General features: G+C 35.5%; 1 protein-coding gene across 2 annotated transcripts in view; it reads left to right on the top strand.

The window, feature by feature from the left end:
• Nucleotides 1-14,908, top strand: part of FEZ2 (fasciculation and elongation protein zeta 2) — a 31,020-nt gene that overhangs the window by 3,595 nt on the left and 12,517 nt on the right. Inside the window, exons 3-7 of one of the 2 annotated variants that reach the window (XM_074579917.1) lie at nt 1,534-1,650; nt 3,020-3,164; nt 6,623-6,891; nt 9,543-9,623; nt 14,353-14,428. In XM_074579917.1, the coding sequence (XP_074436018.1) occupies nt 1,534-1,650; nt 3,020-3,164; nt 6,623-6,891; nt 9,543-9,623; nt 14,353-14,428 (688 nt within the window). The remainder of the gene's footprint in view (nt 1-1,533; nt 1,651-3,019; nt 3,165-6,622; nt 6,892-9,542; nt 9,624-14,352; nt 14,429-14,908) is intronic. The other variant, XM_074579918.1, reaches the window with a different exon arrangement.

Genomic DNA, 14,908 nt, shown 5'->3' with positions numbered 1-14,908 from the left:
TTAGGTGGAAGTGTTGTACAGTGGTACATGGAACAGGATTGCGCAATTGCTTGTTTATTATATTTTTGTTAGATTACTTTTAAACAGGTCATTCCCTGGTAGGAGTGTGAGAACAGAAAAAGGCATGGAGTGTGGCTGGATGGAAGTCCAGGTGGTCTTTTTGGCATCAGTTGTAGCTTGGGTTGTTTTAGGTGGTTTATTAGCCTAAATTATCAGAATATATTTTGTTAGTCTCTCATAATATTGTTTCTGGAGATGTCAGGAGGGGAAGCTGACCTTCTAGATAAACTGTTATCGTTGCTTACTAACCCATGGTTCTTCGCATAATCCTATATAGATGGAAAAATATTTGAGAATTGCAGACTTCAAAGAATGTCAAAACTGGGATTTATCTGTGCGGTAGGTGAACATATATTCTTAGTGGAGCCCTGTCATTGCATAGTTATTGGAATTCAGATTCTGGAAAAAAGTGGACATTTGACTTCATTCTGATGTCTGAAAAAATACAAATTTTATGTTTTCCCCTATAGACTAGCTATCTGGGGATCTCAGTAGTATCTTCAAAGTGAATCTGAAAACTGTTAAGGTTTCTGAAGGAACTGGGAAAATTGGAGGATTTACACAAAAATTGAAAACTGATATGGTGACACCAAGGACACTTTATACAGCTGGTCATAATGTTTGTAAATTAGCCCAAAGATCAGTTAAAGTGATTGATCTCAAAATGTCGAAGGTTAGAGATTGCAGCTTTTGAGGGCTGGGGGGCTTTTCTAGGCTGGTGCATCTGGAATCTAGTAACAGACAAAGTGCAGAAAAAGCAAACAACTTTGTAAATAAACTAGAATATATGACCGTGTGAGAATAAAATATACCTGACTGATTAAGGAGGGGACTTAAATCTTTTACTATATGTACGTCTTTGGATTTAAAGGATGAGTGTAATTTGGTGGTATATGTGTGGGAACAGTGTTACTTCTGCTTCTTTTTTAAAAGACTGTGAGACAATCAACAGTATAATTTTAAAATAATCTGTGGTGATAACCATGTTCTGTTTTTCAAAACAACTTTTTTCATATCTTTTATTATGCGAAAAAGTAGAACTATAAAAGCACGTAAAATAACAGGTTTGTGTAATGTTAGACATTATATGTAGGTTTTCACCCCACACCGACAAATATCTGTCTTCACTTAAGAGTTAAATATCTACATTGGACTGACTGTTTTCCAGCCATGCAGACATCTGCATGTCATGGTCTTTATGTTGCTGAGTGTATTTAAAGACTTTAAAGACTGTCAGCTATTTTAACTTTCTCCAATTGTGGTTTTGATTTCAGCTGTTAAAGTACTACGGTTTCCAGGTATTTGATGGCAAGAGTCATTGATTCCATTACTATGGACAAGGAATCTGTGTCATTCTTAAAACTCAAAAGTTCCCCTTTTGTTTTTTATATGTGTACATGTATCTTTTAGAGATATATACACACACAAATGTGTATATATATTTGTATAAATACACATTGTTATCCTTTCTAGGTAAATGATAACTTGAACCTTGACCTGTCAGATGATGAAGAGCTGAGAGAACAGTTGGATATGCATTCTATCATTGTTTCCTGCATCAATGATGAACCTCTCTTCACAGCAGAGCAGGTAAAGTGTTCAGTGAAGACAGTGTTGTTGATGTAGTATTTTTCTTTTAGTCTGTAATTATTTTTTTGTCCTTCCTTCTTGCTGTTCACCATAGCTATGCTTCTTGATTGTTCTTTATTTAGGGTCATAATAATGTGTGAGATATTACTACGTCATTCAGATTTGAAAAGTATTCCAATGCTCCAGGTGAGGTTGATAGTCCAGGGTCTCTGAAATCTTTCTACATTTCTTACCATGAATAAGTCAGAAATACTACAAAATTAAATATATATGTTAAAAAGCAAAAATATTTTCAGAATGTTGGTGGTATTGTAGAGTTTGTAGTTTTCCAGCATGACTGTATTGCCATTGGTATCTTCACATGGCTTCGTGGTTAGCAAGAGTTCTTTGAAGTTTTTGCCTAGCAGTTCTGCTACTAAGCTTTCAAACTACTTAGCGTCTAAAGGCTTCTGTTCCAAATCCATGGATTTATGTAAGTTATCTTGAAAATTGCTCTTCTGAGTAAGGTTAACGACTGTCCATTAGGATCCTGCTTTAGTAAGCAAATGCAAGAATGTACTTTCTTGTTTAAATGGTTACCTGTGAACTCTGATGAACACGGTTATTAGGAGTATGAGGGACAGGATTACTTGAACTGCCTCAGCTTTTTTGCTGTGAGATGGATCTCAGCAATGTCTACAGCCTTTAAACCTGCAAAAGTTGATGTGTTATTTATTCAGCTGTTCAGTTAATAGTTTAGCCTGTAGAGATATGGTCATTTCTGTACCAAAAAAAAGTGAGCTTATTATGCACAGGATTTCTGTTCTCCTGCTTTCTCTCTGGCTCAAATCTTACACCCAGGGATGCAAGTCAGCTTCAGGTTATGATTTACAACTTCATAAAACTTATCATAAGCACAGTAGATTTTCAGGTTATTTGGAGCTTTTTTTTTTTTTTGCTCAGAGAAGTGTACTGAAGTGGGGGCTGGGGGTGGGAAGGTAATTGATTTTTGTTGTTTTGTTTTCCTTCAACCAAATACTTGGGAAAGATATTCCTGCTCACTCTTTAGTTCAGTTCTCTTAAGCAGAACCATGTGTACCTTCTTGTAGAAATAACTGTGTAGTTTCAACACGCTGCTTGTTATGAGATCACCAATTTACCTTGAAAAGGTAGGCTTATTCTTGGAGAGCAAGGATGGGGAGGAAATGTCAGTATGATTTTGTTGATTCTCCTTAATCCAGTCTTGGTATTAGTTTCATCTGGAAGCATCTTTGCTAATTGAAAGTTAAAAAAAAAACCAAACCCTTAAGTTCTTAACAGCTTTGCTTCAAATTGCAGGCTGTTTCTCTTCATGCAGGAGTGTTTTCCTAAGGGTTTTTATTTTTTGAAGGTGATTGAAGAAATAGAGGAAATGATGCAGGAATCACCTGATCCAGAAGATGATGAAACACCCACCCAATCAGATCGGCTCTCCATGCTTTCCCAGGAAATTCAGACGCTCAAGAGATCCAGTACAAATAATAGCTATGAAGAGAGTAAGTGGTACTTATTTAGTATTCTACTCTTACACTTAGTGAAAATAGTTTAAACGGTAAGCTTGCCATGTGTTTGTTTTACAGCAAGTCCTTCTTATGAAACACCTGCATTCAAAAATATTTTCAGAATGCCCTGAAAGAATAAACTAGATTTAGAACATAAATAGAAGACTTATCTTTGGCACTTTTCATAATAAAATAACTTGAAATTCTAGAAAGTTTTAAAGCAAACATGCTTAAGCTTGATTAACTGGAATGAAGTCCCTTCATAGGTAGAGTGATAAGTTGATAATTTTTATTGAATTTTCTTAATTTCTGTGTTGTAAAGTGAGACACTTTCTTGAGGCCAATACTGTGTTTAAGATCAGCTATGTAGTAAATAAAGCAAATGGGGTTTCTTTGGTACTGTTTCAGTCACTACAAAGTATCTAGATATACAGTAACAGAAAAATAAGGCAACTGTTGCCTTTTTTTTTTCCCTGTAAGGACCTTACATATTTTTCTTTCCTTCCCTTCCATTCCTTTTCAAAAAGCTTAAAAGTTTTAAAAAAACTTTTGCATCTTCTTCTACTCAAATAAAATAATCTGTTCTTCCTTGTACAAAAGGAAAGGAGAAATTCCATGTGTGGTTTTGTTGTAGTAGGTTGAATTGTGTGTAAAAGAAACCTGTGATTAATCAGTTTCATGATGGAAATTTAATTTGCGTACTTATACAAATCAATTCTAGAAGGTGATAGGAACACAAAGAATATATGCTAGATGATCCTTTTACTTTGGTCGCTTTCACAAAGTTTGGTGCTTTCTTTCCTGTAGTCTGGGTCAGCAATATAAATTCTGCAGAAGATTCAGAAAACTGGCTGACCATTTGTGATATGATTTACAGTTTCTGCTACACTTCAGATTTATGGATGAGATTCCATTTTCATGGTTGGACTCTTAGCTGTCTCAACACATAAATTTCAGGAATATGAAAGCAAAGCGTATCCTGGACAGCACGGCTTCCTGCTTTTCTGACAGTTCCATATGTCCTTAGGTTTGGATCTAATCAAACTTGCTTGGTATTTCATATCATATTTATTTTGCTTTGCCTCAGGAGTTGATCTTGTCTGTTGCATCTTCACAGTTTAAAGGTCAGCCTTGACCAAACGATGCCTTGAGTTACTGTGGCAGATAATTTAACTTTGCTTCACCAGGTTCTCAGAATCTGCTTTCATGTCTTTCAGGTCACTATTTTATCACAAGCTCTTGCTACCTTCTCTTCTGCATTAAGCTGCCTCAGAATTAGTCTGCATCTGTCTAAAATTGTTGCAGTTTCCTAGAAACTGCCTGGCTTTTATAAGACAAGTCAGAGGTGTTAATTTTTTAGGATTGAAAGCAGGAAATCAAAGCTTGTATTTACTTTTTTCTTGGATAGGAAAAGATGTGTATTAAGACAGTCAAAAAATAAAACCAGTTACAGTTCTGGTTACACAGGTGAGTCCTTTAGCCTACATATCTAGTATTTATTCCAAGTAGTCTTCTGCATTTGAGTTACTCTGTCTTCATTCACCTGTGTCAGCTGAGTAGTTCCTGAGTAGCTCTTTTGTAGGCTTTGATCACAACGAGTCAGGATTGCAGTTGGATAATCTGCATCTATTTTATTGGAACAGTTGTTTCTTAGGGTGTGAAGCTGGTTCTTAAGTGCTGGGACTCACTGGTGCTCTGTCTAGTCTTTCACAAAAACAAAGCAGTGGTGCAACCTATGCTTTTTAGGCAGTCCTTTGTATTGAATGCATATGGAACTTACTCATATTAGTTTTTACTGCAGGGTATACTCAGTTTCACAGACTGTAGGGCCTATTCTGCGACTCGCACCCACAGAGCACCAGATAATCTTGTCGCTGAATTTGCTGTTCTTCCCCCTGCTTATATGTGAGTTGCCGTTGCTGTTTGCTGTTGCTGACAACCAGTGTTGACTTTGCAAAAAGTTATTGCTGTGGTAAGACCTACTGTGGTATGTGCAATGACTGTGAGCAGAGCCAAGATGTATGTTACAAGTAGAAGCCATAACCTGCCTGCTGCATGCTTAGAATAGTTTAAGTAACAAAAAAGGCGATGGATGGTTCAGACTACTTAAAACTTAGATCCTTAATCATATAGTACTGTTACAGTGTTTGAACAGAGTTTAAGACCTAAGCTACTCTGAAAAACTGTGGTTCCTTGACAGACAATTGCCTTAACAGGTTTCATTGCTTTTTCTTTTGTAAATTAGTGACAAGGAGCTTTCTCTAATCAGTTTTCCCTGCTGTACTTTTAGAGAAAATCACATTTCACCTTTGATGCTTCTAAAGACCTATACTTTTTTTGTAGTTTGTGGCCTTATCTGTGTTTTTCAACACTTGTCCATAGGCATTTTCACTTATAACAGTTTTTTTAAACATAACATTTACTAGACTAATTTAATGTAACGAAATAATTACAAACATCTGTGCAGTGTCCTTAAACAGATTGTACTCTTCAGTGTAACCAGGGCTAGGTGTTTCTCAAATGCCAATGAAAATTATGTTCTTTGACATAGCAGCTGCTCAACTAGCTTTCTAGGTGTGTCAGACATAATAGGGAATGGAATGCAGTCTTCAATGTGCTCACTTTTAACCCAAGCAGGCCTTAGAACATTCTTCTTGGTCATAATTTCACTGTCTGTAACAAGTGACTCAAGAATACCTTTAAAATGCAAACCTGGAGGGGTTTTCTGTTTCCAAACTGACATTTTACAGGCTCCTGGTTTAGCATTGACCAATTCAGTCTCATGCTTTCTCAAAACTATTAATGCTTATTTTTGCTTGAAATGAGCCTGTTGGCTAGTTTTGATCTAGGTCATTGTTTCAGGCAATACAAAGCCATGCTTTTGATTACAATCCCCAGACAAAGAAAATTTGGAGGATTCTGTTGGGTTTTCTACTAATTGCATCTAAAAATCTTAACATAAAAGTTCGGTGCAAGCTTTTATTAATATGCACGTATACCTTAGCAATATCCCTAAGAAGATTCCGTCACTTGTAGAATATGATCTACTGTAGGTGAAAAATCCAAGGATTCCAGAAATGCCAAAGTGTAAGAAATCAGAAATTGTGTCAGAAAATACGGAGACCTTTTATTTTGAACAGTGAGTGTAGATGGAAAGTAATAGTTAACAGAGATGTCAGTATTAGAAGTTTAGTGCTTACTTCCGCTTCCTTAACTACCACATGGTCTTCATATTTGCAGATTATTTCAGATTTCTCAGAAATAAGAAGAAAGTTCGACAACCTTCTTGTTGCTAATCTAGTTGCCTCTGTGTTTATTCCGTTAGGAATATTGGTTTGTTCTATGTAGTTTTAGAATTGAATTTTTTCTTTTGAAAAATTTCAGGGTGCTTTTTTGTTGTAATTCCCACAAGTAAAATCTTGACAGTTTACTTTTTTGTGAACTATTTATAGGAGTAAAAAGATTGTCTGTTGCTGAGTTAAATGAACTCCTAGAAGAAATTGAGACTGCTATTAAGGATTATTCTGAGGAACTGGTACAGCAGTTGGCTCTACGAGACGAGTTGGAGTTTGAGAAGGAAGTGAAAAACAGCTTCATTTCTGTGCTCATCGAAGTACAAAACAAGCAGAGAGAACACAAAGAAACGGCAAAGAAGAAAAAGAAGCTGAAAAATGGTAGTCCTCAGAATGGCAAACAAGAGAGAGGTCACATGCCTGGAACAGTAAGAAAATTTTTGTAACTATTTACAGATTGAAAATATTTTTTGTTTTTTCCCTATGGGAAGGGTAGTTGTAGATTATATCAGGATACCTGGTACACCTACTTCCATGCCTTCATTCATAGACAAGCCTTAGGCACTTACTATTGAGATAATTTTTTTTCACAAAGTCACAAAAAATACTGTCTTTGGATCTGCTGCTGTGTGTTCTGTTGTCAGTAGGCAAACTCATTTATCTGTTTGGTTTCACTGTGTGAATTTTAGTATGTGTGTACGTACCACTGTTGGTCTTGCAGGAAATGCAGTAGTATTGTTGGTGTGGTTGTAGAGGTGTTGATCATGATGGTTCTTAGGTAGGAAAAAAGTAAAAATATTACCCTCAATCTCTTGAAACCTGTGGCAGAGTTACTACATCCAACAAGAGACAGGAGTGAGTCCAAAGAGTAGTGCGGGTGTACAGGGAGGAGATAATTTGGTTTATTCTTTACAGAACATAGCAACAAAAGGAAAAATGTCTTTCAAACAGAGTTTGAATAACAGGAGGCAGAGAATGAAAGAAATTAGGTTATTATCTTGTCAATGCAACTTTTTTCTTTCTTATCTGTCTAGCATAATTTTAAATTACTTAAGTGGGATATTAATTTTAGAATTTCTAAGTGTTTCTTACAGGATGCAGAAAATGTGATTAAAGTATTGTAGATCTTGGCTAAGTCCCAGAAAGAATGCTTCAGTTTGACATCAGAAGGTTTTTGAGTTTGTTTTTCAAGCATAAGAAATGAACATTTGTAATGAAACATTAATTTTTCAGAATCTATTTCTAAACTTACAAGAATAACATACCTGTGATATAACTCAACGGAGTTCTGATCTTGTCCATCTAATTTGTCATCTTTTGTGTACATAGATGAGTTTTAATGTAACTCTTAAGAAAGTATGTGTCTGGAAGAAAATACAAAGTTCTCATCCCCTTTGCAAGGGCACAGTCAAAAGTTCAAAATCTAACTAGAAAGAAAAGTCATTAGTTGGTTTTGAAACTGGAGTTAAGTGATTCTTAAGCTATTCTGGTTAGTTCCAAGTTTGGAGACTTGAATGATGCTTTCAGGTATAACTGTATGTCGTCCCAATATAAGACATTTTCATATTTGGTTGCTTCAAGATACATATGTGGCAGATTGCTTTCTGAGAAGGAGTGAACAAGCTAGCTCCCAAATAAGACTGTAGGCTGCATATGTGTGGTTCCTTTGAAAATGGCTTTCACTATCACCGAGTACCAGATTTGAGAGCCTTCTCCCAGAAAGAGGTGCAAACTTACTTCCTTCCACACTCCTCTTTTTTTTTTTTGCACTTTTTTTGCACATGAGAATGTGCATACAGCTAGTAACTTCATGAAGAGTGAGATTCTGTTAATAAATAATGTATAAATTAATAATTTTATTAACTAAAGCTATAATGAAGTCTCATCTAAATGCAAAGCTTGGAATTAGGCTTAAATTTTCATAGTCTAAAAAAATCAATTATCCTGTAAATACTATAATTGAATTTTAAAAAATAGAGAGTTTAATTCTTTGTCCTTCATATAGGCTTTGAGTAAATCACTTTCTTAGACTTCTAAAACTTTTACATCTCTCACAAGGACAAACTGGGGAGTAATTAAAAATAGTCAGGGCTTGAAGATACCAGTTCATTTAAGCAGGATATCTGACAAGAGTTAAGATGGCTTTGGCAACATGTGTGTCTGTTTACTGACCTCATTGAGCTTTAGAAAGCAAATGAATAATGTATTCCAGCACATTTTATTCCTTCTCCTGTAAATAAATACATTCAGGTAAGTGTGCTGAGGTGTGCGCATCTTGCTGACCTGTGTCAGCAGCTTGGCAGTTTCTCCTTTTTATGTTCTTGGCAGTTGCTGATTTTTGTATCTCATGCTAAACATCAAAATTGTTTTGATTTTTCTTTTTACTTGTTGTCTCTAGCAAGCAAAAATGATTACAAAAGTTCAAGGAAAAAAAAAGTGGTTGGATTACATATAAATTTTTCTTTACTTGGATTCCATATGATGGAGCTTGAAATCAATATGGGTGCATTATTAACTAATTGTGTATATAGTATCATACTACCAAAAAAATGGGGAATACAGTTGATAGATAATTTTTGTTTCAGTTGTGGAAAAGTAAGCATGAAAACATAAAATGTTTTGAAGAGGTAGAAATGAAAATTACTACCTCTGAGCAGTGTTTCTAGTAGGTGTTTAAAATCTGAAAAATTGGTATCAGCAGTGTCTCTAAAAGTATATTATATTACTCAAACACGAATTTTAAAGGCGATTGTACTGTAAACTAAACTTTCAAAAATACTACTTTTTACATTTTAAAATGAGACAGCTTTAAAAGGCAAGTCTCAATTATTGAGTCTGCACTGTGAAGATTTTGTTTGATTAAATTTTGATGTAGATATACTCCTTAACTGCCATTATAAGTTTTGCTTTTTAATTATAAAATTAAGTAGGTGAATGAAAAAATAGAAATGTGCTGAAATATACGTTAGAGCCTGTCTTTGTCATTCATCTTTTATAGTCTTGATAAATGCTGATTAATAGTCTTCTGAACTTTTCTCTGTCCCTTTTTTTCTTTCTGCTACGTTTTCACTACTTTTAGCGCTTCAGCATGGAAGGGATCTCAAATGTCATACAGAATGGCTTCCGCCACACGTTTGGAAACGCAGGTGGAGAGAAACAGGTGCTGGGCTCTCTTCTTTCTTTTCCTCATTCTTTGCCTGCACTTTTGCTAGGAGTTGACATCTTGAAAATGGACAGTAGTTTAAGATAAATCCTGAGACAGGAAAAAAATAGGACAAAAATGTTGGAATCTGTACTCTCCCTGCCTCAGGACTCTGATCAGCCTACAGTCTCTTTCTCTCCTCAACAGCTCGAGATGGCCAGGGCTTGATATCCTGATGCACTGAAAGAACAACCCTGATTTCCCACCCCGGACTAAAAGTCTGTTTTGACATAATGCATGCTTCAAATACATTGCATGTCAGTAAAAATCTAATATCTAATTGAAGAACATGTATCAGGTTAGACGTAACATTTCAGCATTAAAGATTTGGGTAATATCTCCAACTGAAAAAAGGTTTTGTTTTCTTTTTTTCTCCAAATGTTCAGAACTGATATATCTAAAAACGGAGTAGCATCTGGAAAATGCAGGGACAATATTGTATGTCTTTTTGCCTTTGGAAACTGCATGATGTTAAAAGCAGACAAATGTGTGCAATGCAGATTTCTGATATAAAATATATAAGCTGTAGGCAAGTTCGTGTCTTTTCACTGACTATTTAAATGTTGAAATATACAGCAAAGAGGCCCAGCTTCAGTGGGTATCACTGTAGATGTTACATACACCTAAGTAGCAAGATTCTTATGCTTTATTTCAAAGTAATGCTTGATGGCTTGTTTCAGAACTGTAGTATGTATTTTATTAAATGCATTCTGTATTTTGGTTAATGCTTACGCACATGTTACAGAATATTGCTATTTCACCTTATTTAACACATACCCACCCATTATAATTCTGCCAGGAGGGTGTTAGATTTATTATTTTTTTTCTGGTCACTGTCCCCCTTTCCAACCCCTCCTTCCATTGAGGCAATAAACTGCCTGGTAGTTCAGAAGTCATGGCTCATTAGGCTTTTGTCTGGAAGATGACTGGAGTATCCTGCAGAGGGGTTCAGGAGGTAAAACAACTCCTCTCAAGTCATTCCTGAAGTGTGAGGTTGGAAATCGTGTCCTTACAGTCTTTCTCAAGCAAGTTATATGTATGAAAGTTCATGAATACATAGATCCACCTCTTTGTCCCCAGCTTTGGGGATCTTGAACACATGCATAGAGCTTGCCTAACAGTTTTTATCACTCTGTGTTATCTCAATACTGGTAAAGTAATAGCTGTCCTGGGTTTTTTTGTTTCTGCCCTCTTTACCATTTAATAATAAATTACACCTGTTTACTGGTATCTCTAGCTATTTTAAATACTGTGTATTTTCATAAAATGAACATATTTAGCTATGCCAGCCCCTCTTTTGGTTAAAAGACTTCTTTTGTATGCATGTCTCTATTCGAATACACCTTTACTTCTGTGACTGTCTCCTAACTTTCTAGACATAAGTAGCATAATCATGTATCAACAATAACACTAATTGGATAGCCCTTCCAGTTGTTTTTTGAGTTAGTTTACTAATGTTATTCTTCATGTTGATCATACTTTTCCTCTGATTTATCTTATACTATATCCTTATTAGCAAGGTTATGTGGGTTTTTTTTTTCCCTACCTGTATCCTAAAGCCAATCATGGAAATAACAAGAACTTAAAATGAGAAATAGGGGAGAAAGGTAGGAAACATACCAGCTCTTTTCTGATTTAGTCATGGAAATTTATTTTTCTATGGCATTTGCTTTTTGTTTGTTTTTTTTTTATTTGTTTTTGGTCGCATTACCAAACCCTGGCCCCTGCTTTTAAAATACTGGTATCATCATCTTATTGCAGCAAATTGGAAAGGAGAAAAAGTATCAGATGCTTAGTTGCTTAGTGCTGCTCTCAGAATATCCATTTGAGTGTTTTTTCAGGGTGTATTGTCATTATAAACTCACATTCATGTGTTTCCTGCTAACAGGGAAGAGTTAGTTAACAATCTGGAGTTGTGCTCAAAATAAATGCAAGGACAGACATTTTTTGTGTACCTTAGAAGGCAGAAGTTCATACACGTAAAGTCACAACATAAAGTTTGTGATGAGTTTGTACAGTTATTTCAAAACTCTTGTCGGTCTTTAATGGTATTTACCAACTTTACTATTTTCTGGGTAGTGTTACTCTGATAGTGGATACTTTCCTTTTTAAAATTTTAGTCCTTTTTCTGTGTGTGTGTGTGTGTGTTTGAGATGTAATTGAAAATTACTTGGAATTTTTCAACGTTTAGAGAGAAACTTCCAGTGGGAACTACCTATTCCCATCTGATAATGCAGTTGGGAAAAATACCACCAACTGCATAAAAGCCATGGAAATATTGGTAGCTCTTCCTGTGATGGTATTTCCAGAAGAAAGTTCAAGCTGGTCATCTTCATTTTGATTTTTAGACACATCACACACTTTTTTATGGGTGATTACAAATGGCAGTGGGAATTGTTGCTTACCATATTGTCTAATCTGCTTCAAAAATGTAGAGGTCACAGTAGACTTAACATTTGGGCATGTCAGTAAGCTACCCTTGAGTCATTTTTTTCTTCTTTTTCATAATATGTTATCCTTCACACAACAATTCAGGGAATGAGTTCTTATAGTGCTATTGTAGAGACACATTGTTACAGCACAAAGTCTTGTTGAGAAACACAAGATTATTTCTGGAAACTAAAAAAGAGTTTACTTAATTTTTTTTTTTAATTATTGCTATTAGGAAAATTGGAAGGTGGAGTTAACAGGAGAAGGAAAACAGAAAATATTGGTATTTGGTCCCGTGAAACATGTCCTAGTAATTTATTGTCTAGTTAAAGGATAGAATGACATTTAGTTCTGAAGGCTGGAAAAGACAGCCTGAGATCTGATTTCTGAGTTAGTTGATCTACATACATCTCTGACATTTACAGATTTAACAGCCTTATATCTAGCTATTGATTCCAGTAATTTTAGTAAGAGTGCAGTTCTCTAATGATACCTGTTGGTTACATCTGCTGGCAAAGAAATTGAAAATTGACTGTTTCCTAAGAAGTGTTGCATACTTTCCTCTGCTGGGCTAAGTGGATGTGAGAAAATGCGAAAGGAAATGGGAGGGAGAAAAGCGCCCTGAGTTTGCATAAGGTCTTGGTGAGGTGTTAGTACATCCCATACAATAGGTTCCCTTAAAAGTGACACAAAACTGATTCCAGCTGGCGTTTAGGCAGAGAGTATGGTTGGGCATGAGGTGCATGATCCCACTCTACATGTGGCAACAGTTATATAGCTGCATTTGGCAACTCTAAATCTCCTTCTGCAAAGTGAACCTCATCACCAGAATCCAAGTTACACTTGACTCTTGCTGCAGTGTTGCTATGGAGAGGAGACCGTGTACCTAACGTGTTTTCCAATTGTTACATGGAGAACCACATCTCTCTGGAGTTGAATGAGAGATAGAGGGTTGCTTTGCCTACTGCCTTGTAGCTGTTAACCCAGGATAAAGTTCCTGTGAAATTCTTAAAAATTGAATTGAGGGAGATTTCAGGAAGCTTTTTCATTGGGGAAAATTCCAGCAATTTCAGTACTTTTGAAATAATACCCTCTTTAAGAAGAATATGCATTCATATAGGTTGCAAAGTAAGATGTCGCCTAAACACATTTAATAAAAGAGCAATAGGGTTGCTTCAAGAATTTGAAAGTAAATCTTGGTTGCACTGCTTGCTTTGTTTCTTTTGGTTGGAAGTGTATAGCATCAGAAGACAAAAGGTATCTGTTTTCGTTTTTGCCTAACTGTGGGGCAGCCTAGTTTTCGTTGCACAGAGGACTGTAGATCACCTTCGGAGCTTGGACTGGGCAATGCTCTTTGATCTGTCAAAATCCCTGGAAAGTTTCACATTCTTAGTAAGAGTTAACCAGTCACTTAGAAAATCCTGTGGCTGTTTTGAGGTTCTTCAAACGCAGCATATGCCAAGTTTGAAGAAGTTTTATTTATTTTTTTTTTTATTTTATTTTTCAAAATACTTGTTAGCACTTCTACAAACCTGAACACCTCACTCAAGTTACCTGCACAGCCTCTATGATTTGTGCTTTGGAATCTTTTAAAAAGCTGTCTGTTATCAGTTTCCCAAACTATTTGAAGACACCATCAATGTTTACCTGGAAAGATTTATTTTTTTTAACATACTTCCTGGAAAGAAAGAATTACTTTCTGATTTTTTGATATAACAGGTGACAGTTGCATTATATTTATACTTTTTTGTTGTTTGGTTTTTTTTTTTTTTAAAGCAAGTTTAAAAACTGTTCTGCATTTATAGTGTTGTTTGAGGGGAGCTGGTAGGAAAGTGGTTCTTCCAGCTTTTATTTGATTTTTAAGAAGTACTTTAAATACATGAAGGACTTCTGATTGACTTCTGGAGGGAGGAGAGGAAAGACTTTACTATTGGTATGCATAGGCTCTGAGGAAGAAACCCATCAGATGATAAACTTTTTACTGTAAGCAGCTCAAATTTTTTAAACACTTTTTTTAGCGTTTAGCTATATGACTTCTAATGTGGTTACATAATTTGAAAAAAAAATAGAAGTTCGTTTCTGTGATAAAAGTTTTGGGATAGGAAAGGTAGAATCTTAATCTCTTGTGAAATGCAATCTTTTGAAAAGCTTTAATTTATGGCTAGCAATTTCAATTGCTACAAATTTTGCAAAATAAAATGAAAGCAACATAAATTGCATGAAGGACTATCAAATAACTCTGTTTTTCATTTGACAGTACTTAACAACCGTCATTCCTTATGAGAAGAAAAATGGACCCCCATCTGTGGAAGATCTTCAAACACTAACTAAAAGTGAGCATATGAAGTTCCCCCATGATCCTTTCCTCTTTATATTTCCAGCTGTGGTTGCTCAAAACCAATGAATTCATGTAGTTATCCCTTACCTTATGGCATGTATGTAAGTTGCATGATTTTTAATGTGCATTTTTGCCAGTTTTTACTTGTTTTCTGAGCCTTCATGGTATGTTTGTTTTCTAGCTATTCTCTGAAACCCTGAAGGCTAGAAACTTGCATGTATCAGAAAGTAAATGTTCTCACATTATTTCAACAGGCGGGCCTTATGCATGTTGTGGAATTTGTCAATCCTGCCTTATAGTACCTCATATACCCCTGTTTGTTTAAACTTGCTGTGCTTTATTTATAAGTTCTGAGTCCTCTGTTTTGTGTTTGTTTGGGTTTTTTTTCTTCTTGTTTGCATGGAAGATAAGGTTGTACTTTTAAAAAATTAATTATTAAGATGGTTAAATACAGCAGAGCATCTCTGGGAGTCAA

This window comes from Larus michahellis, chromosome 3 (genome assembly GCF_964199755.1).
Source record: "Larus michahellis chromosome 3, bLarMic1.1, whole genome shotgun sequence".
NCBI lineage: Eukaryota > Metazoa > Chordata > Aves > Charadriiformes > Laridae > Larus > Larus michahellis.
This window is presented reverse-complemented; position numbering and strand designations above follow the sequence as displayed.